Here is a 26,008-nt window from a genome sequence, read left to right on the forward strand (position 1 = left end):
TCTCATTCATACTTTATTTAAAGGATGAAACTACAAATTTTTTTAGTCTATGATACTTAGATGAGAATTTAATTTAGAGGCGATGCTAGAATGGATTAGGATTTTTGAGAATGTTGGAATGGGGTAAATGTATTTTGCACACGAGATGAATATGAATTTGGGGGCCATCAGGCAGACTATTGAGTCCTCCCAAATCAACAGAATCCCCTCAAAGTTACTATATACTGGAACTTCAGAATGTAACCTTCTTTGGAAACAAGGCCTATGCAGACGAAATTAGTTAAAATGGAAAGGATGGGCCTGACATCTAATGAGTGGTGTCCTTGGAGCCTGCTCAAGAGAAGACACACACAAAAAGGGAGGAAGGCCACGTGAAGACAGAGGCAGGAATTGTGATACAGCTACCAGCTAAGGAATGCCAAAAACTGCCAACAAATGCCAGAGGCCAGGAAAGGGCAATGAAAGATTCTTCCCTAGAAGCTTTAGAGGGACCAGGACCCTGCCAACACCTTGATTTCACCCTTAGTCTCAGGAACTGAGAGAGAATATTTTCTGTTGTTTGAAGCCACCCAATTTGTGGTTGCCTGTCCCGGCAGCTCTGGGAATTAATTCAGTTTCTCACCAGAGTCAATAGCCTGAGATATTTTTTGTTTGCATCACTATACGAATATATATATATCACAGAGGTTTGTGAAGAGTACAGTTGAATTTCCTAGTTAGGTAGGCTAGGTAAATATATATAAATATAAATATGGCAGTATCTTCTGAGGCTAGTTATAATGACTTGGGTTCTTTCCAGTGGAAAACCAAAATCTCAACTTTATAATATTGCATGTTTTATGTTTTACCTTTGGATATAGGTATTCAATAAGGTAAACGAATACTACCAATAGGTATATTAAGGACAACACTATGATATTATATTATCTATTATTATAGAGTTGAATTCCCTAGGTAGGAAATTTCTAAAATAATAAATATGGTTTTCTATATAGATGTCTCTATTAGTGTGTTTGAAAGTTAGAGGTCGCATAACTCTAAATAGCTGCTTAAAAACGTAAAATGGCTGAAAATGATTTTCGAGGAACAATGTGAATCTGATATGCCAGTGTTATGGATAAATCAATATCTGATGCTTGTAGTTAATTTTTATTTAAATAATTACTTCCTGGGTATGTACATTTATTAAAATATCAAGTGGAAATCAGTGTTATCAAACATGTATTTATTTTAAAATATTTATTTTGGGAGCACCTGGAGGGCTCAGCTGGTTAAGTGGCCGACTCCTGGTTTCAGCTCAGGTCGCGATCTCAGGGTGAGATGGAGCCCAGCGTCCAGCTCTGCGCTCAACAGTCTTGAGACTCTTTCTTCTTTCCACTCTGCCCCACCCCACTTCTCCAAAATAAATAAATAAAATCTTTAAGAATATATTTATTTTGACCACCTGCCATATATAAACCTTGTGCCAAGTGCATGCAGGTTAGTGGGAAAGAAACGATCCACACAGTTTAAAAATTCATATAAAATAGTAAGTTCTATGTAGGGTGTGGTCACGGAGAAGAACAATACGTATATGTTCAATCGAGCGATCAGGGCGCGGCCCCCTGAGCGAGTGGCTTTTACCTGGAGGCTGAAGTAGTAGAAGGAGCAGAACATAGAAGAGGGGCAGGAGGCCCGCGATGTTGGGAAACGCTGACGTGTGACATCCCTGCGCAGCACATCACGTTTCCAAACTGGCGAGGGGAAGGGCCGAGCAAATGCTAAACTAACATAACGAAATCAGGTAAGCCTGAAATCAGGAAGTGTAAGGCCATCTTTGAGAGATTTTGACAGCGGAGCGTGCGCCCGGGCCTTGAGGATGGAGTCTGAGAACCACCAGCACCGACAGCCTCCCGGGCCATCACCCGCGCCGGCCTCGTGGACGCTGACGGCGGCGGAGGGAGCAGCGCCCAGCCGGCGGCCGCCTCGTGGACTGGAGCTGCGGCGAGGACGGGCGGGGGCGCCCGGGCTGGGTGCTGGAGCCCCGCCTGTGGTCCAGGGCGCCACCCGGGCCCGGGATCCGGCCCGCGTCTCCCTCCGCCTGTGCCTGCCTCTCGCTGCGTGTCTGGGGAAGAAATAAAGTCAAGAGAGAAGAAAAGAGAAGAGAAAGGAGAAGAGAGAAGAGAAGAGAAGAGAGAGAAGAGAAGAGAAGAGAAGAGAAGAGAGAAAAGAAAAGAAAAGAAAAGAAAGAAAAAGAAAGAAAAAAGGAAAGAAAGAAGAAGGAAAAAAGAAAGAGAAAGAAAAATAAAGAAAGAGAAAGAAAGAAAGAAAGAAAAAGAAAGAAAGAAAGAGAAAGAAAGAAGAAAGAAAAAAGAAAGAAAGAAAGACAGGCGTAGGGAACGCATGCGCCGAGCGGGCAGCACAGCCTCCCAGAGGCCGCCCGCGCCCCGCGCCCACGGGAGACCGGGCAGGGCCGCCGCGGCCTGCTGGGCACCCCGCCCTCGGGGGTTCTCACCGCGAGCAGGGCAGAGCCGAGCAGGAAGTGGGTCGGTTCCGTCTACAGCACCGGAGCCGTGAGCCGGAGCACACGCTGCCTCGGCCCGTCGGAGCTGCGGTCCACGCGGGCCCGGAGCGCTCGGGAGCCGTGTCTCCCTGAAGCCCGGCGTGGTCCCGGCCCCGCAGCCCCGTAGGCCGCCCTCCCTGGGGGCGGGCGCCACATCCCCATCAAGCGCCAGCCGCGCAAAAGAGGAGTCAGAACGCGCTTGGGGCCCAAACCACGGGAGCAGGGCCTCAGGCCACAGCCTCCAGCGGCGACAGCACCCGTCTGAAGCCGACCGTGCGACCCACCGTGCGACCGACCTTGCGACCGACCATGCCACAGACCGTGCGACTGGCCGTTCCACTGACCGTGCGACCGACTGTGTCACCGACCGTGCCACCGACCGTGCGACCGACTGTGTCACCGACCGTGCGACCGACTGTGTCACCGACCGTGCCACCGACCGTGCGACCGACCGTGTCACCGACCGTGCCACCGACTGTGTCACCGACCGTGCGACCGACTGTACCACCGACCGTGGGACCGACTGTGTCACTGACCGTACCACCGACCGTGCCACCGAGGGCCGAGCACCGCCCGGGCCCCCAGACATCGTTGGGCCCACCCCGATCGCCTGGAGGAGGGGAGCCCAGCTCCCACCACCACCCAGCACCACTGCTCCCCTGCAAATGGATCAAAACTCTTAATTTCAAGGCACAGTTTCTATTAAATGCGTATCCCTTTCCCCTCATCATGAAGTCGAAGAAAAGTAAGTTGAACCATTAAGTCTGGGACCTTCCATCCTTGAAATCCAAGATTTGGTAGGTAATTCACCACTTAAGTAAGAGTATGTGCTTTGGGGATCCCTGGGTGGCACAGCGGTTTGGCGCCTGCCTTTGGCCCAGGGGCGATCCTGGAGACCCGGGATCGAATCCCACATCGGGCTCCTGGTGCATGGAGCCTGCTTCTCCCTCTGCCTGTGTCTCTGCCTCTCTCTCTCTCTCTCTCTGTGTGTGACTATCATAAATAAAATTAAAAAAAAAAAATAAAATAAAATATTAAAAAAAAGAATATGTGCTATGCCCCAATCATTCTTCTAGCCACTTAGTATCATCCGAAAACGAAGTAAATATCTGATGCAACTCTTCCTTCTAGTCAGAGAGACAATCAGCATAATCGTTAAGAAGATCACTAGGTTGATAGTGATAACCACACTGGAAAAAAAAAAAAAAAAACAACAATGTAAGTCAAATAAAGTGAGAGGATTGGAAGTTCTTTGGAGCATTTGCAGTAGTCTTGTTAAAGGCCACTATACCTGATATTTATTCAACAATTCCAGGCTAGTGACAAGATAGTGATGACTCTCCCCTTTCCTGTCATCCTCTTCCTACCACCTGCCATGTTTAGGTAACAGAATAATCCACTTCAACTCCAGTTACTGAGTTTCCCTATAGGAAAACTTTAATTTTAGTTCAGAACTGAGATCTCTCATCAGTTCTGCTTGGCTTTGGAGTCTCCAGCTATTGTGGCCATTGCAAGTGAGGGACATTGATAACAGGGGTATTCACACTTGGAAAGATGGTTTAAGAATAAGTCCTTGGGGACCCCTGGGTGGCTCAGGGGTTTAGCACCGCCTTTGGCCCAGGGCATGATCCTGGGGTCCCGGGATCGAGTCCCACATCGGGCTCCCTGATGGAGCCTGCTTCTCCCTCTGCTTATGACTCTGCCTCTCTCCGTCTGTCTCTCATGAGTAAATCAATAAAATCTTTAAAAAAAAAAAAAACCCAGGGGATCCCTGGGTGGCTCAGCGGTTTAGCGCCTGCCTTTGGCCCAGGGTGCGATACTGGAGTCCCGGGATCGAGTCCTGCGTCAGGCTCCCGGCATGGAGCCTGCTTCTCCCTCCTCCTGTGTCTCTGCCCCTCTCTCTCTCTCTCTCTATCATAAATAAATAAATAAATATTTAAATAAATAAATAAATAAATAAATAAACAAACCCAAATATTATTACCCAAAGAATATTATGTGCTGTCAATACATCAGTCCTTAAGAAAGTCTTGCTTTACCAAGATAGAGCTGATACTCTTTGAATAGGAAATTTTAAACTGAGCAAAAAATTTCAGGATTCACTCTACACACAATTGTAAGTATATTACCCATTATGTAGCCTCTCTTATTATTTGGGGTGAATGTAACATCAAACAAGGAAATATTATTAATCACAAAACTAAATACATAAAAATTATTTTCCATTTGATAACTGCAGAGAAGAATGATTTCAGGCATATATTATCTGCTGACAATGACTTTTTAACATGGAAAACAAATTCCAAGGTATGTTTCCAAAGCTTTTAAATAAGAGCTTATAGAAATTTACCTTGTTATTAAGCACAGGGTCTGAATGTGAATCAAAAAGGATATTTCAGAGTGGAGGAAAGTGAATTCAACAGACTAAAAGAAAAGTGGAAATACTGTTCATCATTTTCCTGTATTGTTTTCTATGAAATCGTAAGGATCAATCTTCAAATCAAATGGCTATATTTGATATTATTTATGAGGGCTCTAATTAAGAAGGCTGAACATTCTTTTGCTCTCTGATTTTTTTCCCACTAAAATGTATAGTATATTTAGAATATGGAAAGGAAGTAGGTATGCGCATGAGTAATGTAAGAGCATGAGTTCCCCATATCATGGCCTTTTGCTATGTTAAAAGAACGAAACAAAACATATAAAAAAAACTCATCCTATTTTTTCTATTTCAAAATTTACCACAAACTATGATTTCAAATCAGATTTTCTTAATACTGAGTTTATCTTTAGCCGTAAGCTTCTCATTAAGTGACAAAATTTGATGTTTATGCAAATATGAAATGAAGCTGGAGTTTTAGAATATTTACAGACTTAGGCATCTCTCTAGATCATTCCTATTTATTTAGAATGGTATCTTAAAGTTTGTGTTTTTGCAAGGAATTGACAATTGATCTCAATCCCCTTTGAGAGTATAGCCTTCTAATAAACATGTGCATGCACTTTAAAGTTCAAACCATAATACTTGTCTACATAGAAACTAAGAGAACAGAGGAGTGTTTTAATGATTAAAGGCTGGCCTAAGCCAGGCATAGTTTTGAGAGAAAGTGTAACTTTGAGGTAGGGAGGAGGGCATGGTGTGGGTGTGAATTTTATATATCTTTCAATTTTGTAAATCCACTCTTTTCAAAGAAAACCCCAAGAGTTCCTCAAATATAAGTGTATTGTATCTGTCTCCATCATGTACTTGAGGGATTTTGTCCCTAGAGTGGGGTATAGTTTAGCCATTGGAAAAAGAAAAAAGGGATAAAATACTATAGCATATAATTTATAGTTATTAACAGGGAAAACTTTGGTTTTTTTAATGTAAACCTATAACTCCTGCTGGGATCAGAAGTATCATTTGCAGAACTCTTTTAACCAGTGTTTCACCTCTCCACTTGTCAATGCATAAATCTTTTTCTATTGCCTGGAATAACTAAATGACATCTGGCAATGGTGAAACGACGAAGTCGGGGGTAGGGAGAAGGAAAGTCAGTTTAAAGCAAATGATTTAGAAGAACTAAATTCTATCAACGTCTTCCCTAAACTACATTGATGTTTTATGCTATTACCTTAAAGGAAAAGATATATATAGATAGATATAGATATAGATATATATTTATATATTACATATAATATAAATCAGTATATATTCTACAAACTATATTGTACTTGCTGTTGACATCTATCAAGGTAAAGGCATTACAAACTTGAACAATATCTGTAAAATATGAATAGACAAAAAGTTCAATGTTCCTAGTTCTCAGGGACTTTGAAAAAGTATGTATTTTCTTTTTAATGCTGAAGGATCAACTGGCAAATGGGATATGAATTTTTTTAACCAAATGTATTTTGCATCTGTATTTCAGTTGAGGATTTTCTTTTTTGATACGAATATAGCAAAAATATAAAGTGTTCTCTCTTGTTCTGGAATTTAGTCTAGCATAATATATGTTTAAATATGGCCCAAACCAGCCCTGGAATTCAACATTTCTAAAAGAATTCAACGAAACATTAATTATCATTGTTCTTGGCAAGCATATGTGGAAATTTGGAAATGGTGTACAGTATGAGAAATATATGGAATCACATTTACTTTGCAAATATTTCATATTTCTTTTTAAAGAACTGCTCCTCTAACTATGACATGTTTTTGCTCTATAATATATTATTCCCAAATAGAAGATCTATAGAAACTAAGACTCAAAGTATAATCCATGATTTTCTTTCGCATAAGCTGTATATCCCATAATTATTTTTACCTGTATCCATATGCTTCATTTCAAAAGACTAAACAAAATGCTCTCCATAACAAAGAACATATATAACATATTTAAATGGAGATATCCTACGCTACTTGGAATGATACAATGACCTAATATATTTTTCTATTAAACAGAATATATGGCTAACATGTTAATTATTTGAATTATTTCACCCAGATACAACAATATCATGGAGTAAAGAAAGCATGTCAATTGACTTACTCTATGGAAGACAAATTGACAAAAAAATTAAATTGTTATTAAAATAAAAATGGTATTTGAGTATTGTGAATTATATTTGATTGTTTAACATATTTATCTTTATAATTATGGGAGAGTTGAGAGAGCATGAGCTCAGTAATCAGATTGATTTGTGTTTGAATCAGAGTTGTACCCTTTGCTGATTATATTACCTTAGAGAAATTATTTAATGTCTCTGAATTATGATTCTAACCCTATTAATTAGATTTATATCACCTACCTTCAGGGCTGAGATATTATGAAAAACATATCTAACACATAATCTGCCTTATAAATTTCAGTCAACTCTCGTATGTCATTTTTAATGTTTACATATGATAAATTAATTTAGCCTAGAATTGTTACTGTGATTGAAACATTTATCACTTTCTATAGGTTATTATATTAGGCTCCCTCTTTAAAGAAATAACTATAATCTATTTGAAACATTTTTTTTAAAAATCCTGAAAAGAAGCATGTTTCCACAGGTTCTGATTCAAGAGGATTTGTTTGTTTTGATCTTTTCTTGTTTTTCCTGTTAGCAAAAAAGAAAAAAAAAAAAACAAAAAAACAAGAAACAGGAAGCCCAAACGCTTGACAAGAGTGTGGCAAGAGAAATTCTGTATGGTCCAATAGTCTGACAGTAAATTTTATTTTAAAACTAAGAAAGTTGATTGATTTTTCTCAAAACCAAACTTTTAGACACTAAACTTCTGAAGACTTTCAAATTTTCAAGACCAAAATCATTAAACATTATTCTTTATGTCTAACTGCTTAGTGTTAAGGCTGACCTTTTTGCGTCATGATCCCAAACAACTAAGTCTACACCTAATGTTTCTACCAATTCCATGAAAGATTGATTCTAACACTTGCTAACTGCAGCCTCGTGAGAAGGTCTGTAGAACTTACTTAGATGAACACAACCAATCTTGGTTGTTAAATTTGCAGTCTCACAGAAAAGTATCACTAAGCATTCCTTGGGAGAAATTTTACTGCCTTAGGGAATCAGTTGGGGCTTCATACAGAACACTGAGGGAAATGGTAGTATTTTTACATCTAGAAGCCATCCCGAGAAAGAGGGTAAGAGAAGAGCGCCTGAGGAACAGGCAATGATGAGACAGTTTGGGACCTTCTGTACACTATGACGTACTTAGTGTGTCCAGTTGGTGGAACTCACTGGAAACTCTAGTTTGGTGTAAGCATTGGGTCAGTACAGGTCATCAGTGGCAGCAGTAAGAACTAGGTCATTGAGACTAGGTTCTCGAAAGCGTAGCAGAGGAATCTGGAATGCCGTAGAAGAGTGTGAGGACTTAAGGAAGTAATATAACTAGACTAACAAATTAGGGAAATTAATTTTGCAGTTCTTCATAGGGTAGAAAAAAGTAGGGAGACGTGAGAGACAAACAAAAAACACCAAAAACAAAACCCAAACTAAACCAAAACAACAATTAGTGATACTTTGGTAATACATGTGGGAATTACTGAAGTCCTAAAACAATGTAGAAAGTATGCAAATTAATCAATAAATAGTAAGAGAAGAATTAACTGAGTGAATGTGTGAGGGTTGTTACATCCATAAAGCTTCTCTGGTTCTAGACAAGGAACAAAGGAGCTTTTGCTAATGCAGGAAAGTGGCTCAGGGGAGCTGATTTTGTAGGCAGGATGCTGATTTTGGTTTTGAATAAAATCAACTTTCTCAGTTTCAAGATATTCAGAAATTGACCACATTCAGAAATATAGTAATAGAAATATAGGACTTCAACTAAAAGGACATTAAACATTGGAAATTATGGGTAATACTGGGCAGCCAAGAATGGACTATAATGGACAAGATTGGTTGCTAGACCACAGTTCTCCTCACCTTATTCTCTAGCACAGCCGTCAGCATCCATGACCCACCTCCTCTCCTGGCAGCCGCGACCCTCAGAGCAAGCTGAGGGCACCACAGCTTGAGCCATGGAGGGCGATTGTGTCAGGACAGTGAATGAGCATGTGACTTCATTCTAATATCTAAGACCTGATATGAAGCCTGCTGAGAGAAATTGGAAAAAAAAATATCCCCTCTTGTAAGAGAAAACCTAGGAATACATTCTCTTTTCTGGATACAATGGAATGGCCACCACCAACTTATGACCAGCCTCCAGTGATGTAACTGCAGGGATTACGGCAGAACAGAGAAAGAATCTGGGTTCATTAGGATTTTTTGATTTCAGATAACAATATATCCTGAAACACATCATATCTCTGCACCTCCTGCCATGTAAAGTTAGATACATTTTCCTGATTTTTTTTTTCCTGCTTGTTCGACCAGGGGTATCTATTATTATACCCAAAAGCAATTCCCACTGCTAACAACATTTAAAAGATTTCTATGTCAAAGGGCCAAAGGGAAATAAAAATGGGAACAGAATACTGGCAGTGGAAGTTCATGTTTTAAATTGGGAAAAATAGCCATGTAGATCCGTATTGTGGAGATTAGAAAGGACCAGGGGTGATAAATCACAGAGCTGTAGAAAGGCAGACTTTCTAGAATGAGTCTGGTGAGCAACAGAGCACTTGCTTCAGAGAGATCAGGGAAGATGAGAATTGAGAAAGAAGGTCATTAATTTGGAACCTGGAAGTCTCACGTTGTGAACTCTAAGCACATCATTTCCACGTGGTACCACACGCAAAAAAAAAAAAAAAAAAAAAAAAGGCAGGGATTGTATGATGAAAGAAGGACAGACAACATATGCTACAATTCATTAAGGAAATGATTAGACTTCCATATTAGTTTAGATTAAGGAAAGGAAATAAATTGGGAAACTTGAGAAGATATATTGAGAAAGTATTTGTGTTTGTGTTTTGTTTTAATTGGGAAGACATCATTATGTCCAAGTAAAAAAAGGTAAATTAAAGCCAGGTACCGTGAACAATAGGCAGTGGACACAAGAGGCTTGAGCACGACTTCAAGCATCTGTTCCCCAAGGCTCTGCATGTTACCATTGTCTTTGCTTTCAGTCTCCGTGGACAACCTCATCCACCCTCTTGGTCTTTAGCTGTACCTATTATTGACAAATTTCACAAATCAATATGTCAATCATGTCTTTAGCAATGAAATTTAAACTCAAATTTTAAGTTTGCTTACTAGTTATACTTAGATGTCCATCCCACAAGGATTTTGAGGACAAAGTGCCCCAAACTGAACTCATCATTTTTTTTCACAGTCCTGTGTTTTCCCCACCCTTCTTATTTCTTATCGGAAAACAGGGTCACCCAGATTTCTCTCTCCCTTAGGTAACCTACTTCCATGGATTTCAGATCCTATGTACTTTTGGGGTCTGTTCATTTCTTCAGTTTGATAAAACTGGTTCAGGAAAAGGCCATCACTACTTCTTGAAGTGACAATGATAACAGCCTCCATCTTTCTATGTCTAATTGCCAAGATCTATCTATGTCAATGGTTTGTTTCAAGACATTCGAAGCTAACCCTTCGCACACATACCAAAAACACCTCCCCAGATGCACATTTACAAAAAGTTGCTAGGATGGTATAGGAGATGCTATATTACTTGTCCTCTGACTGTTTCTCAGGTAATACTTCCCATCCCTGCCACCACCCTTGTGTTTCAGTAACACCAAAATATTTGTCATCCTGCTTACATCTTACTTATTTCTTACCTTCCAAATTCTGTCATGATATTTTGTCTTATTTCAGGTTCCTTTATCCATTTCCCCTTTTATGTGCCTAATTATCTCCCAATAATTCTTCAAGATCCACCTTAAGTTTATTTGCTCTTTAAAATCATCTTCTATCCCCACAACTTGGGCTGAGTCTTCTCCAGTCTTAAAGGTTGATATCCATTAGTCTCTCTTGCTTGCCTTGAAATCATTTCCTTGACTGGACTTCTTCCTATTGTTTATCTCTTAAACAGGGAACTGTTGGGAAAAATAACTGGGACTTACATTTGCAATTATCCTCCATATCTAGAAAAGTACTGGTGCAGAGTAGATGTTCAATGAATTGTTGTTGGTGCTGAATATTTTTATTAAGAGACTAAGTCAACAAATACCTTATATACTTCTCTCTCTCTCTCCCTCCCGCCCACCCCCTCCCCCCCCAACTCAGATATATAAAGCATCAGTAAGAAGTCCTCGGACAAGAACTTCAATTTGACATCATCAAGCAAGAAAATCCACTTTTCCAGAGAACATTAAACTGACATTACTTTCTGATGATTTCAGAGGTAGTAAGGGGCAAAATGAATAAATCATTAAAATGTTCATTGTGAATTTTGAAAAAGTCCAGAATGCTTCTTATTACAACCCATATTTAACTTTCTTAGATGCTATTCAAATTCCTGTCAAAGAAAAGTGATTGAAAGTATGTCCACTGTATCATGGAACATGCAGGGTGACAATTGTCATGCAGTATATTCACACATAAAATAATTGAGCTGCCATAGCCCATGGAAATGATGGCAACTTCATTGTGTCCCTAGCAAGCTCTTTGACACAACCTAGCGGGAGAGTCAAAGAATCAGGCCAGCAGGGGGCCACATCTATTCAATAGCGGGTTGGGGTATGGACAGCTATGTCCTATATCACATTAAAGGGATGTCGGAGCCATCAAAATGCTACTCCATCTTCCAAAAATATAAAGGGTTTCATACAAAATTTCAACTTCATATCTTTATTCTCTTTCTAAAAATTAAAGCATATAATTAGTTCATAATAGGAGCTAAATGAGTTGCAAAAGTTTATGATTTACTGAGAGAATTTCTTTAAGCTTCTGAGTATCTAAAACACTTTTTATCCCATTATAAAATACAGATTGGAAGTTTATGTTTTGCGTTGATGTTTTTTATTGGGGCTTTTGGCTCAGTTGATGTTTCTCAGCCATGTTAAAATCTTCAGAACAACATGGTCTAAAATGCAGAAGATTGCATGACTTTAACAATTCCACATCCTGTGTGAATGTTATGTCCCTGACTTAAAGGGTTTCCTTTAAAGAGTCAGTTTTTCTATGGTTTAAATTGAGCATACCAGTCTCACAGCATCAGAGAACAGTAAAGGGGAGCTGGGATTCGAGCCTACTCTTTCAGTAAAGGGCTTTTTCCAGTATCCAACTGTGGGTCTAATTTATTCTCCTGAGATTCCCCATTCTAGTATTTCTAAATGATCTTGTATATGGCAGGGTTTTAAGTAACCCGATTATGCTCTTACTTTTACATCATAGGCAAAGAATTAGAAAAGCTGTCCTTGTACAATTTGACCCACTTCCCTAAAGACTTTTTAACCTGAAGCAAAATCCATTTAACCGGCCAAGGCTAGCACTCTGATAACAGTAGCTGCCAGCTGGGCGGACAGTTCCATGATGCACACAGGCATCCACGTGGACTCCAGACGATCCTGGGACATGATATTTAATTCACACTTCAGAAAAGGTGTTATAGATTAGTCGTCCACTGCAGTAGGATTTTGCACAATTATGAGAGTCAACTAGATTTGTAGATTTGTTCTGTCTCACCGGAACCACCCACATAAAGAACTTTATAATTCTTCTATCCCTTTCCATTTCATTATTTTTCAAGGTAAAATAACCTCTTGGCTATGTATAAATATTACTCTTTAATATTTATAAAATCAATCATCTTATTTACAAGACACAGAAAGCCATTTTATAAGGTTTGATGATATAATAGATATGAAAATAGCATAATGTTGTAATATTATTAACTATGAAATGCTTTAGAAGATAAATAAAACACCCTTTTCGACTGTCTTTCCTTCAAATATCATTCAGTTAATCATGGATTAACTGAATACTCTGGATACTCTAGAATGCATTAATATAATAGCTTTAAATTTATCTCCAGGATAAGGACATAAAGGATGTGTGAATTTTTAATGAAACTTCAAGTTTTGTTTTTTTTTTTAAGACCAAGTATGTACTAATTATTACTAGGTTTGGCATGATCTGTGCTATTTATCTTTTAAAAACAGTGAAATGAAGGTGAATTAAAACCATGATGGACATTGATATTCTGTTTTTTTTTTTTAATGTTTCTTCATGACTATCCAACCATGTTTACCCTTTCTGCATTTCTCTTTAATAATTCAGACCAACCTGAATGACAGCAAGTCATAGGAGTGTAACAGTTCATCTAGGGGGTTAACTGCAATTGAACTTTGCCCAAAACAATCGGTTCAACTGCATTTTCATAAGAACAAGTGTTACTTAATTTCCAAGAACGAATGCTTAGCCCAGTAGCAAGAGCTTGGAAAAATTAAGAAGCCAATACTTCCAACAGGATCATTCAGCTGTGCACTGTGTAGTCAGTGAGATGTTCTTGTGACATGATAGCCACTCATGAAGTCACATAGCAACATCACCGTTACTGATATTGGCACCGTGGTGAGTAAAGTCAACATAAGAAATTAAGATAATCTGAAACACCTTTCTATGTTCTATTCTACTTCTTTTCTAATCTTAGCATTTGTGGAAACACTTATACAAACTTTACAACCACTAAATTAGTACTTTTGTAAATAGAACAAAAATATATATATATATATATATTTGTTTCAAGACTCAAAGAATAAAGTATTTTTTAAACTTCTCATCTTCCTTTTACTGAAAAGAACCATTTAAATGTATTGAGTGTATAAAAATCGATGATCCGTGTGATTAACTTAGACCATTTTGAAAATCACAGTATTTAAACTTATAATATGAGCATACATTCCAGTTTGTCTGATTAAAGTATGAGCACACAAGCAAAGTAAACATAGAATATAATAAAGTTATTTCTTCCAGCTTTCCTTGAAATGGACATTCCAGAAAAGCCAGTGTGGCTGACTTAGAAATCATCCTAATAATTTTAGTTAAAAACTCTCGTCATGGGCAAATTTCTCCCAATATTTATTTTCAGCATTATTGTGTGTCAATAATGTAACAAAGTTACATAATGTTACAAATACATAGCATTTTTTTTTTATGTTACAATAATGTAACATAAAGGAAATACTAAACTATTTTACTGCAATGCACAATTAAAATGTTTCTCACATTGAACTTTATAACAATTCTTAAGTTACTTTATTTAAAACATTAATATTAATATGTGATCCTAACAAAATTATTATTTTTTAAGCAGGAATAGTCTATGGGTTTTAGCCTGTAGCAGGAATGGCTGTCTCAGTAGAATTATAGTTCTTGACGTGAAACTGCTTTAAAAATCATCAGCTCGTATTGCAGCATTGGTAGCAATTAGGTAAATACATTTCTCTTTAGACTTTGCACTGGATTCCCATCCCTGCCAACTGTGCATTTCCTTTCATATATATCCTCATCAATTGGAAAGCACCTTAAAAGAATCAACCTAGGTTTGAAATCATCTTTTATCGCACTAAAGGACAACTTAATCTTGTTTTCTGAAGCAGCAAAGTATAATTTTATTTACCGCCCCATCAATAAGATCCTGAAACTTGAGATTTATAATATCTGTTGGATATCCGGATAAACAGATATTATAAATATCTGTTTATCTCAGGGAGAGAAAAAAGAACTATTCAATAATTATGGGAAATATTTAGTTTTTGTTCTTGAGATACATATTTCTCTTATACTTTCATTAAAAAAACTCAAAGTGAATTATATCATCATATTTTTATTTACTTGTATTCCAAGAAATAATGAACTACTTAGATTAGAAACAAAGAATATGAACTACATTCTATTAAAACAATGTAGAGGGTGTTTAAAAAAAAAAAAGCAAGTGACTGATAAGCCACTTAGGTTTCTTCTTTTTTAAAATGAAGAAACTGATAATTCTTGGCAAAGAGGGTTGTTATGAGGATTAAATGTATAAATACATAAAAAAGTGGTGAAACTATCCCTGGCACAAAGTAAGGACACAATAAATACTAAGTGTTAGTAGTCCTGGGAGTTTAACTAGTTGGTAGTAGTAATTGTAGTAGAGCTTTCATTGTTAATGCAATGAAAATAGTAACAGGATTGCTAAAATACATGCAAATCACCACCATGGTTGTATATTTTAGCTGAATGCACTGAGTTAGTGGCAAATGGCAATCAATTTTCAATTACCAAACATTTAGCTACAGGAGGTCAATAGTGACTGGCTGATTCACTGATTAGTATGCGGTATGAAAATTCCCACCAGAAACATGGAGGTAATTGGGTTTGAGTGAAATAGTTGATCGCCTTTTCCTGATTCTCCCTGAGGGAAAACAAGAAGAAATCAAGTAAGACAAACATTAAAAAATCAGGTTCTTATCCAATGACTATTTTTGTTTGTTTGCTTTTGTCTTTTAATGTTCAGAATAGATACTGGACCATTTCAAATTAATAAAATGGTGATACTGTATTCCTATACTGTAGGAAGCTATAAGGTGTATAATGTATTTGTCAAGAAAATAAAGGTTTTTTTTTTTTTAAAGGAAGAAATACGTCTTTTGTAGAAGAAACAAAAGTTTTGGTTTGATTCTGTTTGCTGTCCATGTGCTTAGTTTTCAAGAACCACTGTGTTGCTTTAATCATTTCTTTAGCATTTCACTTTTAAAGTTCTGCTCTCAAAACTTGCTCTATAGTGATTATTGAAACTGTCTCAAATCAGCTTGTCAACCTTTATAATATTAATTAGTGCTGCTCTGTGTTATTTTTATTGGCAACCAATTGTCATTAATTACTATTACTTTACTGTTATTTTTCTACCATTTATCAGACATGTAATTATGTAATTATCCATTTATTATACCATTTATCAGACACATAATTAAACAGATGAGATGTGAATAGTTTTATTTATTTCCTTATTCTATTCTGAGTTTAAATGAAAATATCTCATAGATAACCATGGTCTATTCATATAATTGGAAAAAACAATATGTGATACATTTATTCTGTAGTAGATATAAAAACATTCTGTCCTAGGGACTTTAGTTAGATAGTCACATAAGACAGAGAACCTTTTTTTATTAATGTGTTGCAAAATGTCACTTATTCAATGGTGCATTCCCCTCCTTAGAAGGATACAAATATATCCTATATCCTATAACCATATTTCCAACATGTGTGAATATTTATATAATAATATGTGCACTGCAAAATACTAGTAGTTATTTTTTTCCCCTTCTAGAATTCTTAATTGTATTAATATGCATCCTCCCAGTAAAATGGTCACTGAAGTACGAATTATCATTACTGGAAGCCTTAGAGAAATCTCAGGAAGTTGTTTCCCGCAAAAAAAAAAAAAAAAAAAAAAAAAAAGAAAAGAAAAAGAAAAAGAAAAAAAGAAAATGACATCCTGAGATCGTATCACTGCCTCTACACAGAGATTCTCTAGAAATGCCATACAAATATATTATTTCAATCATTGACCTGCTTTCATCCCAGAAGTAGAATCTTGGGAAGTGCAGCCCCTGCTCTGGCCCCACTGGGGTTAGATGCCAAACTCTTGACCCTTCCTCTTGAATGTGCTTGGTTGTCAGTCCTGCCTGCGCAGCTGTTGGTATTCCAGAGGATCAGATGGCCAGAAAGGGACTGGAATGGGCCTATTAGCATCTCAATACGGCCACTCCAGTCCCCTTTATTACCAATTCACTCAAATTAATTAATTTTTAATTTTGCACTACCTCAACGAGTATAAATCAAGGCAGGCAGGGAGACAGAAAAGCACACTTGAAACATGAAACTGTCTGTGGTGTGAGTCACAGAGGCTCAACCTCTGCAATCTGTCACTGTGGAGATCAGGAAAAAAGGAAAATTATCCTGTGCAGAGATTATTGAAAAATATTTTTTGATGAATTATGCTCCTTTCTAAAGGTCACAAAAGAGAGGAGTAGTGGTGATAAATGTCTGTTATGTGCTTTAGATCCTTAAACCCAGGTTCTGGATTCAGAAAGACTAGCTGATTAAAAACAATGCTCCTGTGATTTCCCATTTATTTTATTTGAACCTAACATTTTATTGTCATATTAACCTGTATTCTGTACAAATAATGACTTTGAGTCTTAAAACTGACACCATCTGTAACTATATAATACTCCTAAAATGTAAGAATTACTATTACTATTATTATTATTATTTTGTTGGCTTGGCTTTAATTTCCTTAAAGCAGCATCCTCTAAAAGAGTGCAGTGGTTTGGACTGAATAATAATCTAAATTATAAACTGGTATTTTGAAATGCAGAAAGCAATGAAATCATTGGCAAAATATCCCTCTGTGCTCCTTTATCCTCAATTTACTTGAATTGGTCTCAGGAATAAAACTCATAGTAAGAAAGCATTTACTTTGAACAGTACAATCCTCTTTGAGTGAGGACTGATTGCTTTTGATATTCCATAGTGCAACATACACGGTTATAGATATATCATAGGGAGCTTTCTTTTTGACTTTGAGCTACAGAGTAGAAAGACCAAAGATTAAAGGTGTTCAATCATTCCACCATACTGTGTAACTTCTTACATCATATTCTTGAGCGAGGAAATGTGGCCAAATTTAAGATGTATTTATACCATGCTGGGTAGGATTTTTTTTTTTAACCTAATATAAACCTAGCTGTTTGAGACAGAATACAATTGGTTTCTGTTTCTGAGAATAATAAAGGGTAGATTCATGGCTACCAAATAACTCCTTAGAAAGTTTTCTTTCCCTCTCAGATATAATCAAGTCCACAGTGTGGTTTATTACAAACATTTATGAAGTCATTTAATTTTAAATATTTGCAACTTGCAAAATATTTGCCAAGTATTTTACAAGTACTTGGCATTTAAAGTTGTGGAAATGAAGTAAGTAATTTGTTGAGGTTAACAATGCAGTAAAGGAAGAAAGATCAACTCACACTTTAGGCCACAATTTCACAAATTTTCCTGGGCAACACTGCTTTCCCAAACCTATACTGGTTGCAGATAACTTGCCATAAATGACAACTATCCACATTTAAACAAACCGTAAAATGAAATACTTCCTTAAACGGAGGGTTGTTAAGTTCAAGTACAGATTTCTTACATTAGAATTGTGGTTAAAGAAGAATGTTTCATAATTATGAGACTGGCTTAACTGTGGTTCTGATGGAGAGCAGAAGATATCAAATATAAAATTAAGATCTTTAAAAAATGCAACTATGAATTAAAAACTGAGTTCACATGCCTCAGCAAGATTTCATACCACTAGCATAATGAAAAATTTTCTCCTTTTCCAATTCTCTCCTGTTTTTATTGAGATTGTTATCCAAATTCTGTGTGTTGGTTCTTTGGCAGAGAATGTTGTACCAACTGCCAAATTAAATAGAAACTGGCCCCATATTTTGATCAGGCTACCCCATGTTGTGTAGTTATCTCCCTTTAAAAAATACTTTTCTTTTTGGTACGTAAGAAAACACTCAATATACTAATGAATAGTAAATGCCAGTTATTTAAAGAATATACTGAATATTGTCATTGCTCTTCCCTCAGGTATCTCAGAAAAACCCTGCTCTGATTGCTTGATGTTAGTATGCTGAGAGACATTTGTTCTTTTCTTCTAATGAACAGTTTTAAGTTCAAAAAGTAACTCCTCTTTATTCTAAAATACTTTTACAAACTACAACTTGATCACGATTTAATACAACAGGTCAAAGGTATTCATTAACCACCCACCAACAAATAGCTTTTCATACAAATTCATTGTAATCATAGGCAGAAAAGCTTAGGGAAAAAATGTCATCGAAAAATAAGATTTTATGACAGTTATGGATATTATCTTATTTCTTTTTATTATAACTGAGTTCATAGAACTAAATCAACAATCCTTGGTTTACAAAATCTTTTTAAAATTGGCTCATGTACAGTCATCATTTACATATTTATGTATCTGTTTCCTTATTTGTTAATTCATGTGTCCATGCACTCCTTAATTTATTCAATTTTTTTATTATACTACTGTAAAAAGTATAGATCAATCATCTAGAATAGGAACTTGATGATAATTACAAACATCTAACCATATTATTTCCCCATTTCATTCCTCTCGCCCTTCACTTCGTGTAATTGACACTCTGAACTATATTTTCACCATAATATTGATTCCTCATATATATATGAGATATATATACATATCTTGATTCCATAAATATTTGTGGCACTTTAAATAATTTAGTTCACTTTAACTTTATAAAAAAGGGGTATCATGATGGAAACAACTTTAAGGACTTACCTGTCATTTAATATTATATTGCTAAGATTCATACACAATTTTGTATCATTATTTTTCCTTAATCCAAATTAAGGATTGAGGTATGATATTTCATTGTGGTACTGTACTATAGTTCATTCACCCACTCTCTTTTTAATGATATTTAGATTATTTCTAGCCCTTATTTGGCTTGAACAGTGCTTCATGAAAATATATCTTGCTGATCATAAAGAAGAGGTTTTTGGGGTATACATCTAGAAAAATGGTTTAGTTTATTTCTTGTGATAACATTAAACTATTTCCAAAAATGATTAAAACGTCTAAATTCCCATGTTATATTAAATTTAGACTATATATACACACACACACGTTGGGCCAGCTGGATGACCCAGTCGGTTATGCATATGATTCTTGATCTCAGCTCAGGCCTTGATTTCAGGGTCATGAATTCAACCCCTGTGTTGGGCTCCACATTGGGCATGGAGCATACTTGGGGCGGGGGGGGATGAATATATATATATATATATATATATATATATAATATGTTTCCCAAGTAGGCTCCATACCTATAGATGTATATATAAGTATATATTTTTTTGTCTTAAAGAGTTAAAAATGATCATTTCTTGTCCTCTTGGATTCCTCTCATCATTAATGATACTGAACATTTCTTCCAATGCTTATTGAACATGTATGCTTACTTTTGGGGGAAATTTATGACTTTCACTCACTTTTTTCAACACATATTCATTATTAATATACAGAAATTCTTCATTTATTAGTAATGCATATATTTTTCAGTTGTATGCATTGAGAATAATCCCTCTGAATTTGAAATTTGTTTTACTCTCTTAAAATGTATTTTGAAAAGCTGCATTTCTTAATTTTAAAATAAATAAAAATTCAGTGTCAAGGATTTAGGAAGTTTTCAAAAACAAAAATTGATAGATTATGAAAATATATTCAAGAAGTTTTAATAAATGTACAGATATACCATGTTCATGAAGAAGAATAATATATTGAAAATATATTAATTTTCCCAAAATTTATCTACAGTTTTAGAAATTCCAATAAAAACCTCAACAAGGGGCAGCCCAGGTGGCTCAGTGGTTTAGCACCGCCTTCAGCCCCAGGTGTGATTCTGGAGACCTGGGATGGAGTCCCACATCGGGTTCCCTGCATGGGGCCTGCTTCTCCCTCTCCCTGTGTCTCTGCCTCTCTCTGTCTCTGTGTCTCTCATGAATAAATAAATAAAATCTTTAAGAAAAAAAAAAAAAAACCTCAAGAATTTTCATAGCATTTAATAACCCGATTTTCAAATGTGTATGAAAGAAACTGTCAGTAATATGAAGGGCAAGAATGAGAAATTTACCTTTTCAGGTATCAGGACTTAACATAAAGCTATAGTAATTAAGAAACTGAAATACTGACACAGGGTGGATATATTTATCTAAAATATATTTAATTTGAGGATTAAATCTCCATATTGCCACTAAAAGTCATTTTGTTCTGTCCCTTAGAGTGTCAAAAGGTCGTTCAAAAAAAGATTGCACTTTTCACGAACATTTTTCCATTCTACAAAGCCATCAGCGAGTGTCAGGAAAGCATTTATCTTGCAAACAACCCAGCCAAAACCCACTCAAACACTGCAGCTTGCTGAAAAGCCTCACTGTCTTCTAACTCAAGCATACCACTGAAATTCATCTCTAGAAGTAATTAATAGTCTCCACTGCCAACGAAGAAAGCAGCAAGTTTTATTGGTCCATATCATACCCAAACAACAAAATTACCTTACTTAGTTACAAAATTGACAGAAAATAAACGATGAACTGTAAATGAAATCCAGTCACACAGACTGAATTTTGGTACATTACTGTGTAGTTTAATAGTTACTTTTTTTCTACATGTTTTGTAGAGCTTTAAAGATTTTAGATCAAAAAAAAAAAAAAAACGAAAACAGCTGTCACATGGAAAATTAATAACATCAAAATTTAATGTAAGCTCCAGTATAAATCAAATTCTCTTTTCTATTGATATTAAAATTTTATAGAATACCTCATTAGTGTTATTTTTATTCTGTTTTTTATTTCAGTCTATATAGCATCATCATTGTATAAAATTATATTTGAATTGATCTTTCACTTCATATCAATTTTAAGTTGGAGTTTTTTCTTTTATGGCATAATTTATTAAATTCCTAGCCTATATTCTTTGCCTTTTATTTATCTAAGAAGTGAAACTTCTAAAAAAAAAAAAAAAGTGAAACTTCTAAAACTACAATTCTGGAGCATACCACTCAGAGTTGTGCCGTCTTATCAGAGGCTCCCTTTCACTACCTCCCAACCAGACCCCACTTCAACTGAGGGCCCCTGGTTGTCATACTTTGCCTGTACAAGAGGGAAGAGGATAGAGAAACCTCTGTCACGTTAACGATGGCAACAGTATCTTACATAATTTATAAGCATTTTGTGTAGACCTTGGTCTTCTGACAAGACCAACTGTTAACTGCGGGAGCTAGGAAAGAAATAGATCTGTCTCACTAAAAAGAAAATAAAGTGAAGTGAACGTTCCTCTAGTTGCCCATGTTTAAAAATGGTAAATCATCATTATAGAGAAGTACAAAAAATGTCACATACCCCAGAGTTTCTCCCTAAGAGAATATATGAAAAAAAAAAAAAAAAAAAAAAAAGGCTTCACTAATAAAGTCTTAAAGCTTAACAAGACCCGGAAATCGTGACCCAAATTTCCTTTTTTTTTTTTTCTTTGATTTATTTATTTATTTATTTATTTATTTATTTATTTATTTATGATAATCACAGAGAGAGAGAGAGAGGCAGAGACCCAGGCAGAGGGAGAAGCAGGCTCCATGCACCGGGAGCCCGACGTGGGATTCGATCCCGGGTCTCCAGGATCGCGCCCCGGGCCAAAGGCAGGCGCCAAACCGCTGCGCACCCAGGGATCCCGTGACCCAAATTTCCACGCGTCTGTCCTGAGTCCGCCGGCCCGCGCGTGGTTGACGACAGGGGGCGGCGGGGAGGCCGGGGCGGGGCGCGGGAGGGCGCGCGGGGTCGCGGGGAGGCCGGGCGGGCCGCGGGGGCAGCGGCGCCCTCGGGTAGGCTTTGAGGTTGTGCAGGGCCGGGTAGCAAAGGCGAGGCCGCCGCGGGCTGGGGCCTGCCCTCGGGAGGTCGGGAGGGCAGAGCAGCCCCCCGTGAGGCCGGAACGGGGGAGACGATGGGGGCCTCGGGGCCTGCACCCTCTGCCTACCGCGCGAGCAACAAATGCGGCCAGGAAAGGAGGCCCTCCACTCCCAGATTCTCCTATTTCCTGTTTTCTAAGTAGTTCATGTTCCTGTGCGATAGAGTTAAGTGGACAAAATGTGACAGATTTCCAGAAGAACTTTTGCTTTTTTTCTGCTTTTACATCCTCATCTCTTTAAGGCATCCTCATCACTGCCTTTATGTTTGGTGACTAATTAGACGTGGAATATCTGTGGTCTTTGATATCGGCATAAATACTATCTTTTACTAAACTTGAAACTTGACCATCTTTAAATATAAAATGGGGATTCGTTTGCGCACAGCCTGAAGAGGCCAAGTTTCCGTTCACATCCTGAAATCTGGTACAGGGGAAAAAGGGAACTGACAGCTGTGATTCAACAACACGGAAAGTTCATTCCGTCTACTATTTGTCTACATTTAATACTAAAAATGACCTGAATGAATGATGGGCAAACAGCTGAGTCTCTTCTAGCTTGGAGTATAGGGTTAAAAAAAAAATCACACTTATTTTTAGTCTGCGTTTAGAACTAATTATGGATCACTTCAATTTCTTCTTGGCTATTTGAATATTCTCAAGTTTAAAGAGACCATTTTGCGTAACACATGGTAACATTGATTGTCTTTCATTATGTAATCTGGCATAAAATTGGGAAATGGCTTCTGCGACTAAACTAAATTACTAAAAATGTTATCTTTCCTCACTAGTACTTAAATTTTCCCATTAACTTAAATTTTAAATACACCTCCCCCAAAAAACTGCATTCCTATTTTTTTTTATTGCCAAGTATGCCATTCTGCCCTTTAAAATTACCTGAAGTCTCAGATACCTTTCTGCTTCCAACATAAGTTTTTATTTCAACCCACTCAGCAGTCTGGTCTGCGGCACCCAAGCTGGCCCACATGCCCAGACACACGTGTCAAAACACCACTGACCAGGTGGGCCTCCTGACTGTCCCAGCAGCAAAGCCTTCTCAGACCAGCCTGGCCAGAAATGGATATTCCTGCCTACCACCAACTCATGCTTTCTATTTTTGAAATATAGATACTTGAATTAGACTTCATTAAGGAAGTAGTTTTATAAGCAGAAGTAGACCCTCGACACTCTAGTCTGTAAAGTCTCACTCTACCGTGGGCCATGGACCAGCACTGCCCACACCATCGGAGAGCTGGTTAGGAATGGGGTGGCTCAGCCGGCCCAGCAGCTGACTCTCGATTTCGGCTCAGGTCATGATCTCAGGATCCTGGGATCCAGCCCTGTGTAGGCTCCGTGCTCCGTGGGGGCATCTGCTGGAGATTCTCTCCTTCTCCCTCTCTCCCTCCCTCTGCCTCTCCCCCTGCTTGTTGTCTCTCTCTTTTTCAATCTCTCAAATAAATATATATATATCTTTTTTAAAAAATGCAGAATTTCAGCTTCACCCCAGACCTACAGACTCAAAGTCTGCATTTTAAACAATATCTACAGGTAACCTAGATGTAAATTAACATCTGATAAATCCTATTCTGTACTGGCAAAAATATAAGCAAACAACACCACCAACACACAAACAACTAGTAGCTAGAAATGAGGGAGGAAGGGAAAGGAAGGAAAAAAGTAAATGTCAAACCGAGTGCATTCTTTCTAAGTTATGTGTTTAATAGTTTTACCTATAGTTTTACCTAAAATGGAGGTTGTGTTCTTTTAGGTGCATGTATACTGAGAGAGGTATTCATACAATATAGGAAGCATTTCAAAATAGGATGATATGCTCCAAATGTTGTAGTTAGTGAAGAGTTTGTTCTGATAGAAGTTGTTAGTATTTTGTGCCATAAATAATTTACTAATGTCCCATAATGAAAAAAATGGCAGGTCTATTTTTTTGTCCAATAAAATGGCACTAAAATTTAAGTTACTCTTTTTTAAATTTATTTTTATTTATTTATTCATGAGAGACAGAGAGAGAGAGAGAGAGAGGCAGAGACCCAGGCAGAGGCAGAAGCAGGTTTCATGCGGGAAGCCCGATGTGGGACTCGATCCCAGGACCCCAGGATCACAACCTGAGCCAAAGGCAGACACTCAACTGCTGAGCCACCCAGACGCCTTAAAATAGTGATTCTTTAAGGGATCCCTGTGTCAATGAACTTATCCTATTCATCTAAGTGCAAGTCATTAATAAGCAACTTCCTAAGATTGGTCTAGAGCACTGTCTGCCCACATTAATCCTGGAAGAGCATATTGGGGGGGGCTCCTGAGAGCAGATACATAGGAAAGTAAGACCTTGCCCTGACTCAAGGGACTCACAAAAGACACGCTTACAAAAATAGTTACAGTGTACTTGTGAGAAGGACCCCTGGAGCACAGAGGAGGGTGTATTTCACTCTGCCTAGGGAGTTCAGGGGTTAGGAAAAAAGTTAAGGAAGAGAATGAAGAATCTGCTAGAAAGACCTTGCAGGAGTTTCCAAGGCGGACCGAGGGATTCTGGTGTTGGGTATAGTCGATTTAAAGGGTCCATTTAATTTTTTTAAAAAGTGAGACAAGAAATCCTGTGGCCAGCACACCAAAGGCTGGGTGACTTTGATCATCACCTCTCTTTTCCATGGGTGTCATCTGCCTACCGTTGGCACAAAGGCAAAGTCTAATTAGACATGGGTTCCTAGCCTCAAAGGGCACGTGATGAATCACTAACCTCAACCTCTGAAATATGTTAATGAATTGAATTTAAATTAAAAACAAATAAATAAATTCGCAATTCCAGTGGAGCTTGAAAGAACTTTGCATGAAGTCGCAAGAAGAGGGAAAAAAAAGATGAATCTTTGCCTGACCTTGGAGAACGAGGAGCAACCCAGAAGGAAGTGAGCTTAGAGGTGAAAACAGACTTTTGAGGACAACTCTTAGTTTTAAAAAAGAGAAAGAGAGCAAGAGCGAGTGCAAGAGCTGGCAAGAGAGCTATGTTTGGGGCAGGTCCTAATTAAAACACCAGGAAGAAGTAGCCACTTACTGCTTAATGTCATCAGGAGGAGGTGGTCTGAAGCCTCCAGATCCAGAAAGCGCCAATTCTGCAATAAGTTTTGCATTCAGACAAAAGTATATTTACCTACAGGTAAATTGCCTTTAAAATAAGCACAGATGTGACAAATATGTGTCCCATATTTAAAAATTTTGTCTCATGATATTTCCCTTTCTTCCTTGAGTTTGCTTGTAATTCTCAGATGTCATATTCCAAAATATTTTTCCAAATAGCACCATGGTTTATTTTTCTTAATTTTTTCTCCTTGAACAACAACAACAACAAAAAGACATATGTTCATTCTCTTAGGTAAATTCAGTGATTCGAAATATGGGGGAGATGTGTATCAAATAAGATGTTTTTGAGCGTTTTTGAGTGCTACGTTAATAGCTTTTGTTTAATGAATTGCTTTTATTTAGAATCAGTGTAATACGGTAGAAAGAATATCACAGAAGCATAGATACTTGGCCATGGAGAAAGC

The 26,008-nt window shown here is 37.4% G+C and overlaps 2 protein-coding genes across 5 annotated transcripts in view; one reads left to right on the top strand and one right to left on the bottom strand.

Moving 5' to 3' along the window:
• EPHA3 (EPH receptor A3) overlaps window positions 1–26,008 on the bottom strand; it is a 329,015-nt gene that overhangs the window by 187,033 nt on the left and 115,974 nt on the right. The gene's annotated exons all lie outside the window — the stretch shown is intronic.
• Window positions 1,859–14,895, top strand: LOC144305088 (uncharacterized). Its single transcript, XM_077883767.1, has 3 exons — window positions 1,859–2,012; window positions 2,564–3,339; window positions 11,198–14,895. Exons 1-2 carry the CDS (start codon window positions 1,859–1,861, stop codon window positions 3,223–3,225), a joined length of 816 nt encoding a protein of 271 aa, XP_077739893.1. The 3' UTR covers window positions 3,226–3,339; window positions 11,198–14,895.

Source organism: Canis aureus, chromosome 35 (genome assembly GCF_053574225.1).
Source record: "Canis aureus isolate CA01 chromosome 35, VMU_Caureus_v.1.0, whole genome shotgun sequence".
Lineage (NCBI taxonomy): Eukaryota > Metazoa > Chordata > Mammalia > Carnivora > Canidae > Canis > Canis aureus.

Coding starts and splice junctions, on each gene's coding strand:
- LOC144305088 (XM_077883767.1), top strand. CDS start 1,859: ATGGAGTCTGAGAACCACCAGCACCGACAGCCTCCCGGGCCATCACCC. Junction 2,013..2,563: donor GGCGGGGGCGCCCGGGCTGG/GTGCTGGAGCCC, acceptor CGTGAGCCGGAG/CACACGCTGCCTCGGCCCGT.